We start from the raw sequence: 15,165 nt of genomic DNA, 5'->3' as shown, positions 1-15,165 counted from the left end.
ACATGTCTAATATTAGTGTTTGTATTTCTTATATTTATGTTTTTATGTTTTTATGCACTTCAAATATATATATCAAAAGTTGAATAGCTGGTTCCTACTTTTCTGAGTAGTCCCCATAATATTTTCTTACAGTGGAAGCAGATGTTTATATTTCTACCAATAGCACATAAAGGCACCTGTATTGTAGTGCTTTTACCAATAATTGCTATTACATAATGTTTTAAGATAAGCCATTCTTATAAGAGTGCAATGGAATCTCATTGTGTTTTTTAGTTTGACTTTACTTAATAAAAAGTGATAGGCATTTTTAAAGTATATTTAATCATTTTCCACAATTCTATGAGACAGTACTTTGAAATAGGCTCAACTGAAGTATTTTTTTCATTTGTATGAAGGTTATTTGGACTCAATCAATGTCAAAAAATTAGTTGGAATTTCTGGAATTATTGGATCAGCTCAGCTGACTAGGTTCTTCATCTAGCCTTTCATTCTTTGTCAAATATGTCTGAACTAATAATATGATGAAAGACATCTCAGGAGAGCTAGATTACAGGCTTAAATATTAATATGGCTTAGCCTCAGAACTCATATCATATCTCTTTCAGTGTTCTGAGTGGGAGAAACAGTCACAAGATCAATACTTATTCTAGAGCAAGAGAAAAAACTTTCTACTGTTGATAGAAGGAAGTGCAGCTGATAACAATGCACCTAAATAGGCATAGTAAAAAGCACATTACAGGACTTAAAGAATTGGCAACATGTGCTCTATATTGGAAGTAAATGATTAATTATAACAGATTCATCATGTACAGGACAGGCTGAATACTGTTGGTTATACCCCACTGATTCATAATTGCAGAGAGAATGCTGAAGGAACAAAATTAAAGGAATGATTAAAAACAAAATTTAGCATCAAGAGTTTAAAATACCTGTGATGATGAAGTAGCTCAATGGACTGTAAGGCTTAGGAGTAGCGTATATTCAATTCCCAGCACTAGATAATTTTCCAGAACTCTCTTGTAGCATCACCTGAGCACAGAGAATGGAGAGGTCTCAGTAATATTGCTGAATGTGACCCTTTCCCTTAGCAAAATTATAAATAAATGCCTGAGTTCTTATTAAATGATTATATTCAGGGGTTAGGATGATGGCACAAGTGGTAGGGCATTTGCCTTGCACTTGGTAACATATTCATGACTAGAGGTCAGAGTATATATTTCTGATGAAGAAAGACACTTATGAAATTGACAGGGGGATATAATCTATCTCAGAAGGCTTACTAATTAACAAGTGGGTTAGTGTTAATGTTCCTACATGAAAAAGAGTCTTCCTTAGGGTTCTAGAAAACAGGGAGAAAGAGTGGAGAAGAGTAGGATTATAATAGGAGGCATCTAAAGAGATCATAAATTAACATAATTAATCATAAAGTATAGCAGGCAAACTGGGATTTCTGAAAGCATAAGACTCTACTATAATGGGTTAGACCCAGAAAATGAGAGTCAAAAACTAGAATGACAATCCTTCATGTCTTAGAAGACTTAAATACATTATGTCATTTATGATGGCTAAGAAAAGTTGTTGACATGCAGGAGGCTTAGAAAACAGAGTGGATATTATTTTTACCTAAGTTTCAGGCCAACAGGACCTACAAGTGAATGACTTTATGGGCAGAGAAAGCAAGAGAACTATAAAGAGCTTAAAACTTGAACTGCTGGGAGATAATAATAGTAATTATGTATTACATTTACATAATGCCTTATGATTAAAATGCTTTCACAGTCACTACCTCATTTTCTCCTCCCTGTAGTCCTTCCAGGTAGAGAGGGTGGTTATTATTATCCTTCCTATATGGGGAGATGGGGTGAAGGCCATTGTATTGTAGAAAGAATATTCTTTCAAGAAGCACAATTTGGGGGTCAGTGAATATGTTGGGCCCTTGAAAAGGTCATTTTAACCATCCTGAGCATATGCTTTCTGCAGCAGACATTATGATAATGATTTACACATATATGTGTGTCTAGTTATGAGCATACAGTGCATAATAGAAACTGTATCTTTGGTTTTTAACTCCTTCACATCACTTAGAATAGGTAACTGCTGCTTTGTGTAAAAATGCTGAGTGATTAACTTGAATCTCCCAGCCAATTGATATTTACTGAATTGACATAAAAGAAATGAATGAGTTCTCAGAGCATGCCAGTGTTTGAGGATCTAGTAACAAAAACAATAGGTCGTTCAAACCTACAGGAAAGGGAATGGAGAAAGACAATGGGCCTTGCAAGTGGCCAATCTAAATTTAAAACCTAACTCTGCTTATAGAATCCCCAGAACCACCAGTTTCAAATCCTGACCATAGAGTTTCGAGTAAATCCTGAGAACCAGGTTTGACCCCAAATCACAAAATGACAAAAAGCATAGAGAAAAGAGTTTATAATAATATTTTAAGAAGAGAGAGGCTTACAATAAATGGCCTTACTTCTTCCATGATGCCTTTTAATTTTATCATTTTGTCATCAGACTTTGGAGAGGATGAAAATGGCCTTAAATAGCAACAGTAGTTTCATTGCTTTGGAGATGATTGATCACTAAGCAAATGCTGGTGCTCTAAGGATGCTTGTCCTATGGTGAAATTTTATCTTCTTACTCCCACACATATGCTCCACCCATTGAAATTATTTTTCCCTTTGTATCTATAGTCTCTGCCTCTATGGTTTTGATGGTGTTTATTGGTGTTAGTGTATACTGTTTTTCATCAGAATCTGCTTGATATCTGTATTTATGCCAAGTGTATTTACAGAGGTGTAACTAACTATTTGTATTGTCTGAGGGTAATTATTTTTCATAATAAATATAATTTGTTTCACTAGACCTCATCCATGATAATACATCTCTAGCCTATTCCTGATATATCTTTACTATTATAAGCATTTTAGTCAATTATCAATAGTTATTTATAGTTTATTATTTGATTCTTGCTGATTATTTTATTATAGTCCTTTCTACAAATATTAAACTTTACTAAATTATAATCTAAGTTCACACAACTCTATTTGCACATCTTCAAGGTAATGTTTTAATTTTCAATTTTGTTTAGAATAATTCCTTGATAGTCAACATATATCCATTAAGTAATTACTTGCTTATAATGGTTCTGCTAAGACTATTGAAAACACAAAACTACACTAGACACACTTGAAAATTAAAATTCTGTTTTCTTATAGATAAGTATTTCTTCTTATAATCTGCTTATTTTTTCTTCCTTTACCAAGTCATCTTTTATTTGTTTTCCCAAAAAATATTTCCCTATTGTAAGTGCCAGGTATCTTGGCATAACAATCATTTCTTAAATAAAATCTTTATTTAAGCACTATGATTACATGCATGATTTTAGTTGGGTTTCAGTCATAAACAGAATATCCCCCTTCATCAGTGCAACATTCCCACCACCAATTGACATAACAATATTAAATATTTTTAAATGATTAACTACTTTAATGTTAACTTTCCCTTACAATATAAACCTAATTTGACTTAGTGAAGATTCCTAGTTTCTCCATGTCAAGTCAAATTTTATGAACACATATTATAGCAAGTTATGTAACTGACATATAAGATCTTCTGTTGTTTGCTTTTCTTTCTATTGACATGTTCCTACTTCGTGAATATTTCTAGTTGGTATGTATTGGGTAAGATCCAATTAGGAAAAGCAAAATCTCTCTCTATATATACAAATTAGTAGAATGAAGTAGAGGGACTCTGCAATGTACATTGTAGGGAGAGTGGGAAAACAAAATAGTATTGTTGGACCTAAGAATTCATTTAGTTAAGGCTTTACCTAATGGATGCTCCTAGAAAAATTGGAAATGCCTAGTCACTATATGAAGTATCTCCCAAGGTAGAGAGAGGAGAGGAATAATGCTACCCTTCCGACTTCACTCCTGACTCTATTGGCCACATTAGCTAAATCTGGGAACCCCAGAAAGAGCCTTGATGGTATCCAACCATGTGCATTTCTGTATATAGCTTTACTTTTTAAACTCACCCTTGTTCTTCGCAATAAATTGTTTTAGGTAAGAAGCTTCATCTGCACACACTTTTACTATCTATACTTTAGTAAAATCTGTTGCTCATAGACATTCTTTTGAAGAAAATATACTAAGTCACTAACAGGTAAAAATCATATGCCCTAGTTGGAATAGAGTTTGTACTTCTAATTAATATAGTTTATAGACACTATGAAGACATTGGCACAAAATTTAAATAACTTTAATTCCATCATTTTGATAGGATTAGGTTCTTTAATTCTTCCAGTTTGAAAAAGTTAAAGTTCATGAGGTGGAGAATGATGATTTGAAACAATGTTACTTAGCCAAATCTGATTCTAAGGAAAAATATCTTCATTGAATCTTTAAAACCAATTACATCTGCCCAGGTATCAGAGTTTACTGTAGAAAAGTTAATATTATCTACCTAATCTACATATTTAATCTATTTATCTCTCTATCTATCTATCATCTACCTATTTATCATCTATCTTCATCATCATAACTTCCAGGAGCCTAGTGTTCATTCATAAATTAGCTATTTATCCATTTATATTTATATCATCTATTCCATATTTTTCATCGTTATCTTTTATTTATCATTCCCTTTTTTACATTACATGAATGTATATACCCACCCACCCATCTCCCATGAACAATTTATTTATTTATATAATAATTAACATAATAATTGTATTATTTCCATTCATATATCCATTCACATCCTCATGCCAATTATAAACCATTCTTTCTATCTTATTTACTATAAATCATATACAATAAAGTACAAAAGACTGTGCCTAAAACAGCAAACATTATTTTTCTCATAGATCTGGGATCTATATGCTTAAGATAAGGTGTTGGGAGAGTTGAATTTTGCTGAGGTTATGTGGGACAGCTCTGGCCCAGACCTCTCTCTGGGACTTAGAGAGATGTTGCTCAATTTCTCTTTGAGTCTTCATAGCATTCTTTCTCTGCACCTGTCCAAATTTTATCTTCTCTCTCAGTTGAGGAATCAGACCAACACACATTTATTTTAAGAGCAGTAATATTTTATTAGTCGTGTTGTTCCAAAGGTCAACAAAGTCAACATGGGAAGGTAACAAAAGACAGACTTGATATTTAGCTGATTTAATGATGACCTTTAAATATTTTATAGATTATTATTATTGACTGTACTACTAACAACCATTTTCATTGCTTTTTTCTCAGGATCCACAGTGGTCTATTTCTTGGGAACAGATTGGAGGAGATGAGCAAGAAATAAATTAAAGGAAAAATAGGCCTTTGGACCTATTGCTCTGTTATCATTTAGTTCTAACAATTTTTGAGACAGTAAGAATTAATCTTTATTCCTCAATCAAAGGGAACTTGGAAAGATTATGACAAGTCAGATTAAACACTTTACTACATGTTTCTTTTTTTCTCTCCTAACTATAAAGAGATTAGAAAAACACATCTCCTGGTCCATCAACTCATCCCTGAAATTTGCAAAAATAACCTAAATATCATATCTCGGTGGTCTCTTTACCAGAAAATGGACCAGGGAGAATTTACAGAGATCCTACTCCACACTCCTCTTTTTCAGTTTACTTTCATTCAAAAAAATCTCAGAATTTAAAAAATAAATTAAAAATAAAGAAATCCTACTTCTTTTTTAATATGATTTTTATTTTAATCATAGTGGTTTACATATCATTCACAGTAATATTTTAGGTACATATTAACATTGAATCAGGGGAATTCCCATCGCCAAATTGTCCTCCCATCCTGCCTTCCATATCCTCCACCCTCACCACAGGGGCTGTTAGAATGAGTGGTCCCCTCTGTGTCTTATAACTGTTTGATCTTGGTACCTCCATTACCTCTCTCTAATTGGGAAGTGGGACTAGATAGTTCAAGTTATGTGGTTTTTTTGAGGAAGAGAAAAGTAATAAAATGGGGTAAAAATCAACTACACAGACAATGGGCAAAGTCCTTCTAGAAGTTCTCATCCTTGGTTTGAGAGACGAAGGGGAAAAAGAAAGGTGAAACACCACAACAGTTCAAAAAGAAGTATAAAATAAAATATCCAGTGAGCACTGCAGCAATAAAGATATGCACCACATAATTGCCATGGTCTTGATATAAAAAAACATGACAGAGCACAGAAAGGAAGAAGAGAAAAGAAAGAAAAAGTAAATATATAAATAAAAAAGTGGACAACTACTTCAATATCCACACCAAAACAAAAAAATTGACAATAACTAGGTAAAAAAAAGATTATTTTGTGCTTTTTGTCCCTTTCTTTTTTTTCCTTCCTGCATAGGCACAGTAAATATTGGGGTCATTTGAAAAAGGAATCCCCTTGGCCTAAGAAATACAGAGTTTTTCCACACTTGGAGTATATTGTCATGGGATTAGCTATAGACTCCTTTCAAGTTCATTTACTTTCCTCTTGGTGCTTTTGTGGTGTATGGAAGACTTCTGCTCTTATCTAGATGATAAACTCAAATCTCTATATCTAGAGATCTCGGTCTCTGCACAGAACAAGGAGTGGAACTTACGATAAAATTCAACTTCTAACAGAGCCATCAAATGTTTTGAACTCAGCCACCTCAATATTTGTGTGTCTTGTGGAATAGACATTTAAGAATTATCAATGAATTCTTTAATTCTATTATAGTTTCATTTCCTTCTCAGAAAATCAGGAGCTCCTTCCACATTAAATTGACATCTTAACTATGGTATATTTTGATTGTTTTCCTAATATTTATTAATTTCACTTAATCCCATTATTGATTTCTGGTTTCTCTGTTAGCTCTGTGGCTTTAGCCACAATAACTAATCTCATTAGTTTTCAGTTACCTTTGTTGAAATGAGCTTATTTTCTATCAATATTATTTGCATTTTATGGGATTTATGAAAAACAAGAAAATGTCTTCAAATATATAATATACCATTTTTTAAACTATTAATTTGTACTTTATAAAATTTTAACATGCCAAAGATTATTATTTTAACACATTCTCAGTCATGTGTGGTTAGATAATTTATATATGCCTTCCATTTATCATTATTTCAGATGGTAGGCAAAATGCATTTTACTAATTTGTCTAAATAATTTATATTTCTATTACATTTATCATTATTTCAGAAAGTAGGCAAGAGTGCATTTCACTACTTTGGTAATTAAAATTTAGGCAAATATAGTCTAAAATATTTTGTTTATATGTATACACTCTATATTTCTGGAAGCCTCAATCCCAATTGAACTATATCATAATTTTTTTAGTGGAGAAGAGAAAAGGCATTTATAGAGGAAATATTTTTTAACATTTTATATAACCTAGTAAGCATATCAGAAATTAAGGTTATGATCATAGGTTAAGATTCTTCATGTTTAGGAATATGCTGGTATAGATCATCCTGGCATACAGTGTAGATCATTTACAGATTCTCCTAGTGATTATAATATGAAGCCAAGATTGAAATCCACTGATCCAAGCATCCCAGGACAATAAGTCTCTAAAATGCCAAGCTTGATGGAAAACTGGCAGAGATGAGATGCCTCAAGGACCATATGTGCAGTTACTATAGATATCTTCATAGTAAGATTTATGAATTGACGATCAATGGTTGATATTTTGCAATTTAACACTTCGAGTATCTACCTCCCAATGACCCCAATAACTCTGCCATTATATAGGAAAATAAGTTACATTTTGAAGAATAAAGTTGTATTTCTTGCATAACAGGATTTGTGATTTGAGATTTTATTTTGTGTTTATCCTGTTTGTGTATGTGTGTGTATTGGGGAGATTTGGTCAAATCTGGCAGTGCTCAGGGATTATTCCAGGTTTCCACCCAAGGCTCTGGAGACCATGTATAGTCTTCAAAGATTGAATCCTGGCCAACTGCATGAAAGGCAAACCCCTTGCTATTGCTTCAGCTCCTGTAAAAGAAGATTTACATTTGTAATGCATCTTGAAGTTCATTTAAAAACATTAGATTTTTCTCTTTGGTTGGCTAGGGAAAAGATTGCAACAGAGTGGGTAGATAAAATTGCATTTTCCAAACATACAGCAAGTTTAATGAAAGAGGTCAGGAAAATAGTTCTTCATTCCTGAAATGTTACTCAATAAATAGTAGCTAATGTTATCACCATAAAGTTTCTCATTCTATCTAACAGTTGATCCCTTGGTTAGTAGGATAATGTGTCTCATTTAAACTCTAGAACCACTCTACAGGGCTAATTGCTTTTTTTCAGTGCATCAAATGATGCACTGAAATGATTGCATGGTAAATTATAAGCATATGTCTTAACTTGTCTTCATATTTCTCTTGCCTTGTAATATAAATGAGTCCTTTCAACACACCAAAAATTTAGATACTTGTGAATATGAATATAGTCAGTATGAAAAATATGCCAAAGTTAGGAAAAATCTATTAAAATTACCATTTATATGCTGAAATTCAACATTTTTACATTCACAAACCTTTATTATTAATGTTATATATTTTAAATAGTTTCATAACTCCAAGAATTTGTGTGACTGAAACCTTATTAGTAATTTATAGAGTGAAGGTAGGCTTTATATTTACCTTTGTACTTGAGTAATTTTGAATGAATTTTTTTGGGGGGCCACACCTGTTTGATGCTCAGGGGTTACTCCTGGCTAATCACTCAGAAATTGCCCCTGGCTTGGGGGGACCATATGAGACGCCGGGGGATCAAACCACGGTCCTTCCTTTGCTAGCGCTTGCAAGGCAGACACCTTACCTCTAGCACCACCTCACCGGCCCCTTGAATGAATTTTTTGAGTTATAGATAATCATTGGAGAGATGAATTCAATCTCAAATTCACCCAACAGTAAAATATATACAAATAATTACCATTTTATTTATTAATTTATTTAGGGTTGAGGGCCACATCTAACTGTGCTTAGGGGTTACTTCTGGCTGTGCACTCAGAAATCATGCCCGAAAGGCTTGTAGGACCATATGGGATGCCAAAATTTGTTAAAATTTTATTTAGGCTAAGTATGCAAACATCTATAAGCTAGTTCAATCTGTTCATTGTAAATAAGTATGCTATTTCAGTACTCTTTATTACAAAATTAGACTTTAAAAGGTAAAATGTAACATAACTTGATTTGTTTACAAGATTCTGGAGATAGAAAAATTTTGTTTCTGAATAGAATTAGCCTACATGTGCCTTTCTGCTTCACAAACATTCACTCTCCATTTTTTACCCCAGAGCCCATGAACTCTAATATTATTATTAATACATTGAAAGAACTGAGAAAATTATGCATGTTGCTCTAAGAAAGGCAAACTACCCTTGCCAGATCTATTTTTTTGTCAAAGAATAAAAAAGAAGGTACATATTTAACCTGACTAATTGCCTGAATCATTACCTTGTTTCCCTGCTTTGCTTGCGTGTTTTGACCTGTCAATGACTAAAGAATAAAAACAAGGAACAGAAACCATCCCCTTCAACACCCTTGCCTCAGTTCCTTAATCAGAACTGCATTTGCTCTCAATTAAAGTTGAGCATTCTGATAATGGTATACTGCTCTTTAGTTATAAGTTTTGAAAGCATATTTAAATGTTTTATAATTCAGTTTTAAATATAAAATTACAATTATCTTTAATTATAAATTAAACTAAACACTTTAGAAACCATTTTCTTAGGTATTCCTTTTCCCTAAATGCATTTGAGATCCCTGAACAAATGACAAATCTTTTCATTTCTACAATTGTAAAATTCTACATTTGGGGGTTCTTTATTTATTTTTAATAAGCCAATTTATTAAATTTAAAGTAAAAGACATAGTTTTACTTGTTAAGCTATCAACATAAGTTATTTGTGGGGAAAATAATTGATTATTTAGAGTGCTTTATTGCTGTGAATTGTCAATTGTATATAAATTATTTCTTAGGGGAATAAATGTGTTTGTAAGAAAAGAATAGCCTATTGTACTACAAGAGGCTGCAAACACTCTTGATTTTATATGACACAATTCAGAATGCAGATTATTTGAACCCAACAATCACAAATGCATTTAATGTACATGAGGCTAGAATGTCCACACAGTTCCAGTCTTACCAGAGGTGACAAACCACAACATGTTCCTTCTATTTTTTCCACCTCAGTTTACATGTTGTACAACAAGTTCTCTTGCCTCATATACTCAAGGTTTCTGACAAGATCTTATATAACATTGCTCAGAATCCACAGCTAGATCCCAAAGCAGAATTAAACATAACTGGTGGTGGATTTACTAACAGTGGTTATGTTCCTTTGGTTGTCTCTGTGTGTCAAACCATACCCAGGGGCCGGATATCTGAATCTTGATTTCTTTCTATTGCAACAGCAAAAACCACATAGCAGGCCCCCAGCAATGAAGAGGACCGCGGTGCTTGCCCAACCCAGGAACAGTGCAGCTCCCAGCTCTCTCTTCTGGCCGATGTGGACTGCAGGGTTGTAGAAATCCCTTATGATGATATTGGCTGTCCAACACACTGGAATCAAAACGAGGATGCCTGTCACTATGAAAAGGACTCCCGAAGTCCCCAGGAGGTAGGCTTTGGCCCTATCACTGGCGCCTGTGCACTGGATTTGCTTCATGCCAAAGACACCAATAAGGAGAGCAATTAAAGCAAGAGCAACAGCTATGCACATGAGCGCCCGGGCTGTCTCCAAGACAGGAGGGAGAGCCAGCAAAGAACTGTAGAACTTGCATTGCAATCTCACCCTGGCTTGCCGGACGCAGTTCATCCAAAGGCCTTCCCAGACCCTTTCAACGACGATGATGTTGCTGCCTACAAAAGCTGAGACTCTCCATTGAGGCAGAAGTGTCGTGGCCAGAGTCCCCACCAAGCCCAGAAATCCAAGAACCAGTCCAACAATTTGCAAGGGATAGAACGCCATCTTCGGTACCAAAGGGACTGATCCGATCTGGAATGCTTGAAGCTGGTCAATCCAGAAGGCAGAGGCCTCTGGGAATCTACTGGAGTCTCTTGGGTTGCATCCCACAGTTTTTGTCCATAATGTTTTAATCCAACACCGCAGCTATGCCCAAGTTTGGTCCAACTAGAAGTACCTGCTGTAAATGTTCTTCTCCTTTGTACATGCACATTCATTTTTCTATGGATTATTTACGAGTCACATGTAATTGTCTCTCAGCCAATAAGAAGGGAGTCAGAGGTGTGTCTGAGAAAGACAGCAGTCAACTGTAGTATTTCTCATATTATTATTGTCTTAGCTGTGTTGCAATTAAACGTCAAAGCCTTCATTGTGGCTTGCTAATTACAGAGATGAAAACTTCCTGCCCCAAACCACTCTGATATGAAAGCAGAAATATAATTGTTGATTTGTAAGGGAAGGCAACATTAAAACCATGCTGGGATTTTTGGAGAGTAATTGGAAAACACTTTGGGTGAGAGATAATCTTTTTTTTTTAAATCTAAATGGCTTAAATTTGGTGTTTAATGGATGCTTACTTTGATAATGACTTTAGGACCAAAATCAATGTTTATGCATCAGTTTCAAATTTTTTACTAGAACTGCTGAATTATCTAAGTTAAATGTTTCCCAGATCAGAGTCATAATAGAGTTGATAGGGTACTTGACTTGTATATGGTTTACTTTTGGTTGACCTCTGTTTGATCCCTGGCACCCATATGGTCCTTGGAGCCTGGCAGGAGTGATACTTGAGTGCAGAGCTAGGACTAAGCCCTGAGCACCTCTAGGTATGTTCCAAAAACAAACCCTCCAAAATTAAAGGGGTTCTTAACAAGAGGCTAAATTTCATAGTATATTATTAAGATTCAGAAAGGAAAAACAAAGAGGAACATTCATTACAATTCATTGGAATTTACTGGTGATTATTATATAATTTATTATTTATCTCTTTTTGATAAAATGTTTGCTATATATATGTTTGTTAGATATATGTTATGTATGAATTATTCTTAATATAAATTTTGCTATATTTTTGTATATGTATATCTCAATGACAACTTGAAATATATCACATGTCTCAAAGCCAAAATCATACATCCAATTCTTAGGGAACAAAACAAAGCAACGAATTGGATTAGCTGTGCAGTTACTTAAATTCAGGAGCTTTTTTGTTTTGTTTTGTTTTATGGGGGTGGTTGTAAAGTAAATACAGCCAGTGGTTCTTAGATTTACCCCCAAATCATATCTTGGAGAATCAAACCATGTCCCTAAATAAAGCCTTCTGCATGTGAAATTTATGTTACAGTTTTTTGAATCATTTTCTTAAGTAGAAAAGTTATTTTTAGCAGTAGAAAGTATTCTCTAGTCAACAAGCTTAAGTCTGTCACTTGTAAGACATGGACTGTAAGGTCTTCAGAGGACTTGGCTGGGTTGTGGCTAAAACGTACCTAGAAATGAAGGGAACTCACTATCTTACTATATTAGGCATTAAAAAAATTAGATTTTTAAAACCTTTTAACATAAACAGGTCTATACACAGCATTTAATACTACTCCTTCAATAGTTTTTCAGCATTACAAATTCTTTTAAAGCAAGAAAATGCAATGAAGACTATCAAAATTTAAGAGTCAAATGATCAATATTAACTATTCTTTCCATGACCCAGAAATGAGAAAGAAAGAAGTTTCTTGTGGAAAGGGTTTACATCCCCCCCCCTTATATCTTACTGCTAAAAATTATTTTAGGAATGAAAACTGTGACATAGCAACACAAGGAACAGAGACCAGTGAGAATCATTCATTTTCAAAAGAATTATCATTTTAATCAACCACAAATTAAATTCTAAGGGTGATCCAGAACTATCTAAATTAAAGAGCCTACTAATTAAATTGGAAAGCATAAAAGTATTGATTTTTCAATATACATGGTTTATCTACTTACCACCACCACCACCACAACCACCACCACCAACACCACCACCACCATTTTTGTCATCAACAACCTAAGCATCACCATTATCTATTATCTTTATTGTGTGTCCTTTGTCTAAAGACCAAATGAGAACTCCTTGAAGACACATGAATCACGGAGGACAGATGACTTCTATGGTATTCACAATTTCCTCACCCCAGCTCATACTAAAGGGTTTTTCTCAGTCTATTGTTCTAGGTAACTGAAGCACAAGTTTAACCATATCCACCCTGAAAGAATTAATAAACATTACTCTGACTTGTTACTTTCAACTTCTCTTCCTTGTTCTAGTTTCTTTTCCTCATTCTATTTTATACCCATCTTTATTTTCTCCTGGAAGTTTCTAACTTTTTGTTCTTCAGTTGTTTTTTTTTATAATAGCTAGAACATCATATCTGTATTACAAATAAGCATCAATAAAAGCATGCATTAAACTTTGAAAGTACATATGGAATGTAACAATAATTCAAGATAAAGAATTTAAGCATAGTAATATTTGCCTTATAGCCAAAGTTAATTGTCAACAACACCCACACTTACTTTTCTTTATAGTCTTTTCCTCATTTCTTTTTTATTTATAAATTGTATCTCCCTCAACCTCTAAAAATAACTTGATTTCATTGATAACGTGTGCCTTTTAATACCCTTATATAATCCTTTCCATTGACTTATTTAGAATCTAAACATATTCAGTTCTTCTATATTTCAGTTACCGAAGATTCTTAATCTCCTAATATTAATTCACATATGTCTTTTTTTTCTCATTAACTACTGTTTCATCACTGTCTCTGTGCCTTTATCTTTGTTATATTATTCCACTATGTACTTCTCTAGCTTAAAATTCTCAGTCTTGGGATGGGGTTAAAAAATGTTCAGTCTTGTTTTCTGTAAAGGTTCTGAATTGATATTTACTTTATCTCTAGACTTGTGGCACATTTTATAAAGACCTCAATATTAAGGAAAATTCAGTCCTTGTCCTGTCTTCCATGATCTTTTGCCATTTTATGTCTATTATTGGAAATTTTCTGTTTATTTACCCTGTTGGCCCCTCTCCACCAACACCACCACACACAAGACAATAAATATATAAGGAGCTCCTTTTTACTCTTTGCTTTTCCAACTGTCAATCTTATAACCAGAATACCTTTAGTTAGCTGTGCCCTGTAGGAATTGCATGACCATAGCCATGTTGTCCAAGCTAGGGTTAACTCTGAAGTGCCATCAATGTTTCAAAGTTTATAATGTGATTAAACAAGACTTTAGTTGGATTCTCACCACAACTTGTTATCTTATTTCCTATGCCCTTCCATTCCTTTAGTTTTCTCCAGATATTGGTCCTAACAAAACTTATTAATAAATGTATTTCACATTCTACTACCTAGTTCACAGTATTGTGAAAGGGAATCCAAATATTGATCAACACATTGTTTTGATTCTTGCAGTATGTATTTTATTCTAACTTTTCCATGTCATACTATATCTTTCCCTACCCTTTGCTAGAATCATTTATTATTTGAGTTTGGAACCTTTTATGCATGAACTCTGTCTTTACAATCATTATAATTAATTATTACTAAAATTTAAAATAATAAAATCATTTCAAAAGTGTTTTTTCTACTCTCCTTATTTATATCTTTCATACTCTCCCGGGGATATTAAGTATTTTGTTAGATCAAATCCTGAACCTGGCGCATCACCTTGCTTAAAGTTTTTCAATGCCTTGAAAGTTTATCCAAATTCCTTATTTGAGAAAATATGACTTGTTTTTAAATGGGCCCCTGATCTACTTTAAAATTAATCTTCTGATCAGGACTCTATTCCATGTCTTCACAGAGCTTACATTTTAGTAAGAATAGTAAATATCAAACATGCAATTGCATAAAGATATATAATTACAAATTGAGATAGCTATGGCTAACAACCATAGGGTATAGAAAATACAGGGTCAGAGAGGGTATAAATATATGATACCTTCATATTAATTCTGAAGTAAAGAAAGACAGTCAAACAAACACTGCTTAAGTTTTATCTGGAGCATGAGTAGGAATTAGAGAGATTATCATAAAGATTGGGATAAAGAAAATTTGCAGTATGGGAGACAAACTTGCTAAAGGGTCTAAGGTTATATGGGGTGTTAATGCAAATGTAAGGTTTTAAAGAAGTGGGACTGAGAACAGTAAGGAGGACCAGTTAACACTGCA

General features: G+C 33.6%; 1 protein-coding gene across 1 annotated transcript; it reads right to left on the bottom strand.

The window, feature by feature from the left end:
* Window positions 1–10,285: 10,285 nt before the first annotated feature.
* Window positions 10,286–10,960, bottom strand: CLDN17 (claudin 17). Its single transcript, XM_049785815.1, has one exon. It carries the CDS (start codon window positions 10,958–10,960, stop codon window positions 10,286–10,288), a length of 675 nt encoding a protein of 224 aa, XP_049641772.1.
* Between the last annotated feature and the right edge of the window lie 4,205 nt (window positions 10,961–15,165).

The sequence above is a fragment of the Suncus etruscus genome, chromosome 13 (genome assembly GCF_024139225.1).
Source record: "Suncus etruscus isolate mSunEtr1 chromosome 13, mSunEtr1.pri.cur, whole genome shotgun sequence".
In the NCBI taxonomy this organism is placed as follows: Eukaryota; Metazoa; Chordata; class Mammalia; order Eulipotyphla; family Soricidae; genus Suncus; species Suncus etruscus.
Note: the sequence above shows the minus strand (reverse complement) of the source record. Positions and strands in the feature narration are given on the sequence as shown.

Bases quoted from the DNA above. Each gene is read 5' to 3' on its own strand.
- CLDN17 (XM_049785815.1), bottom strand. From the start codon at position 10,960: ATGGCGTTCTATCCCTTGCAAATTGTTGGACTGGTTCTTGGATTTCTG.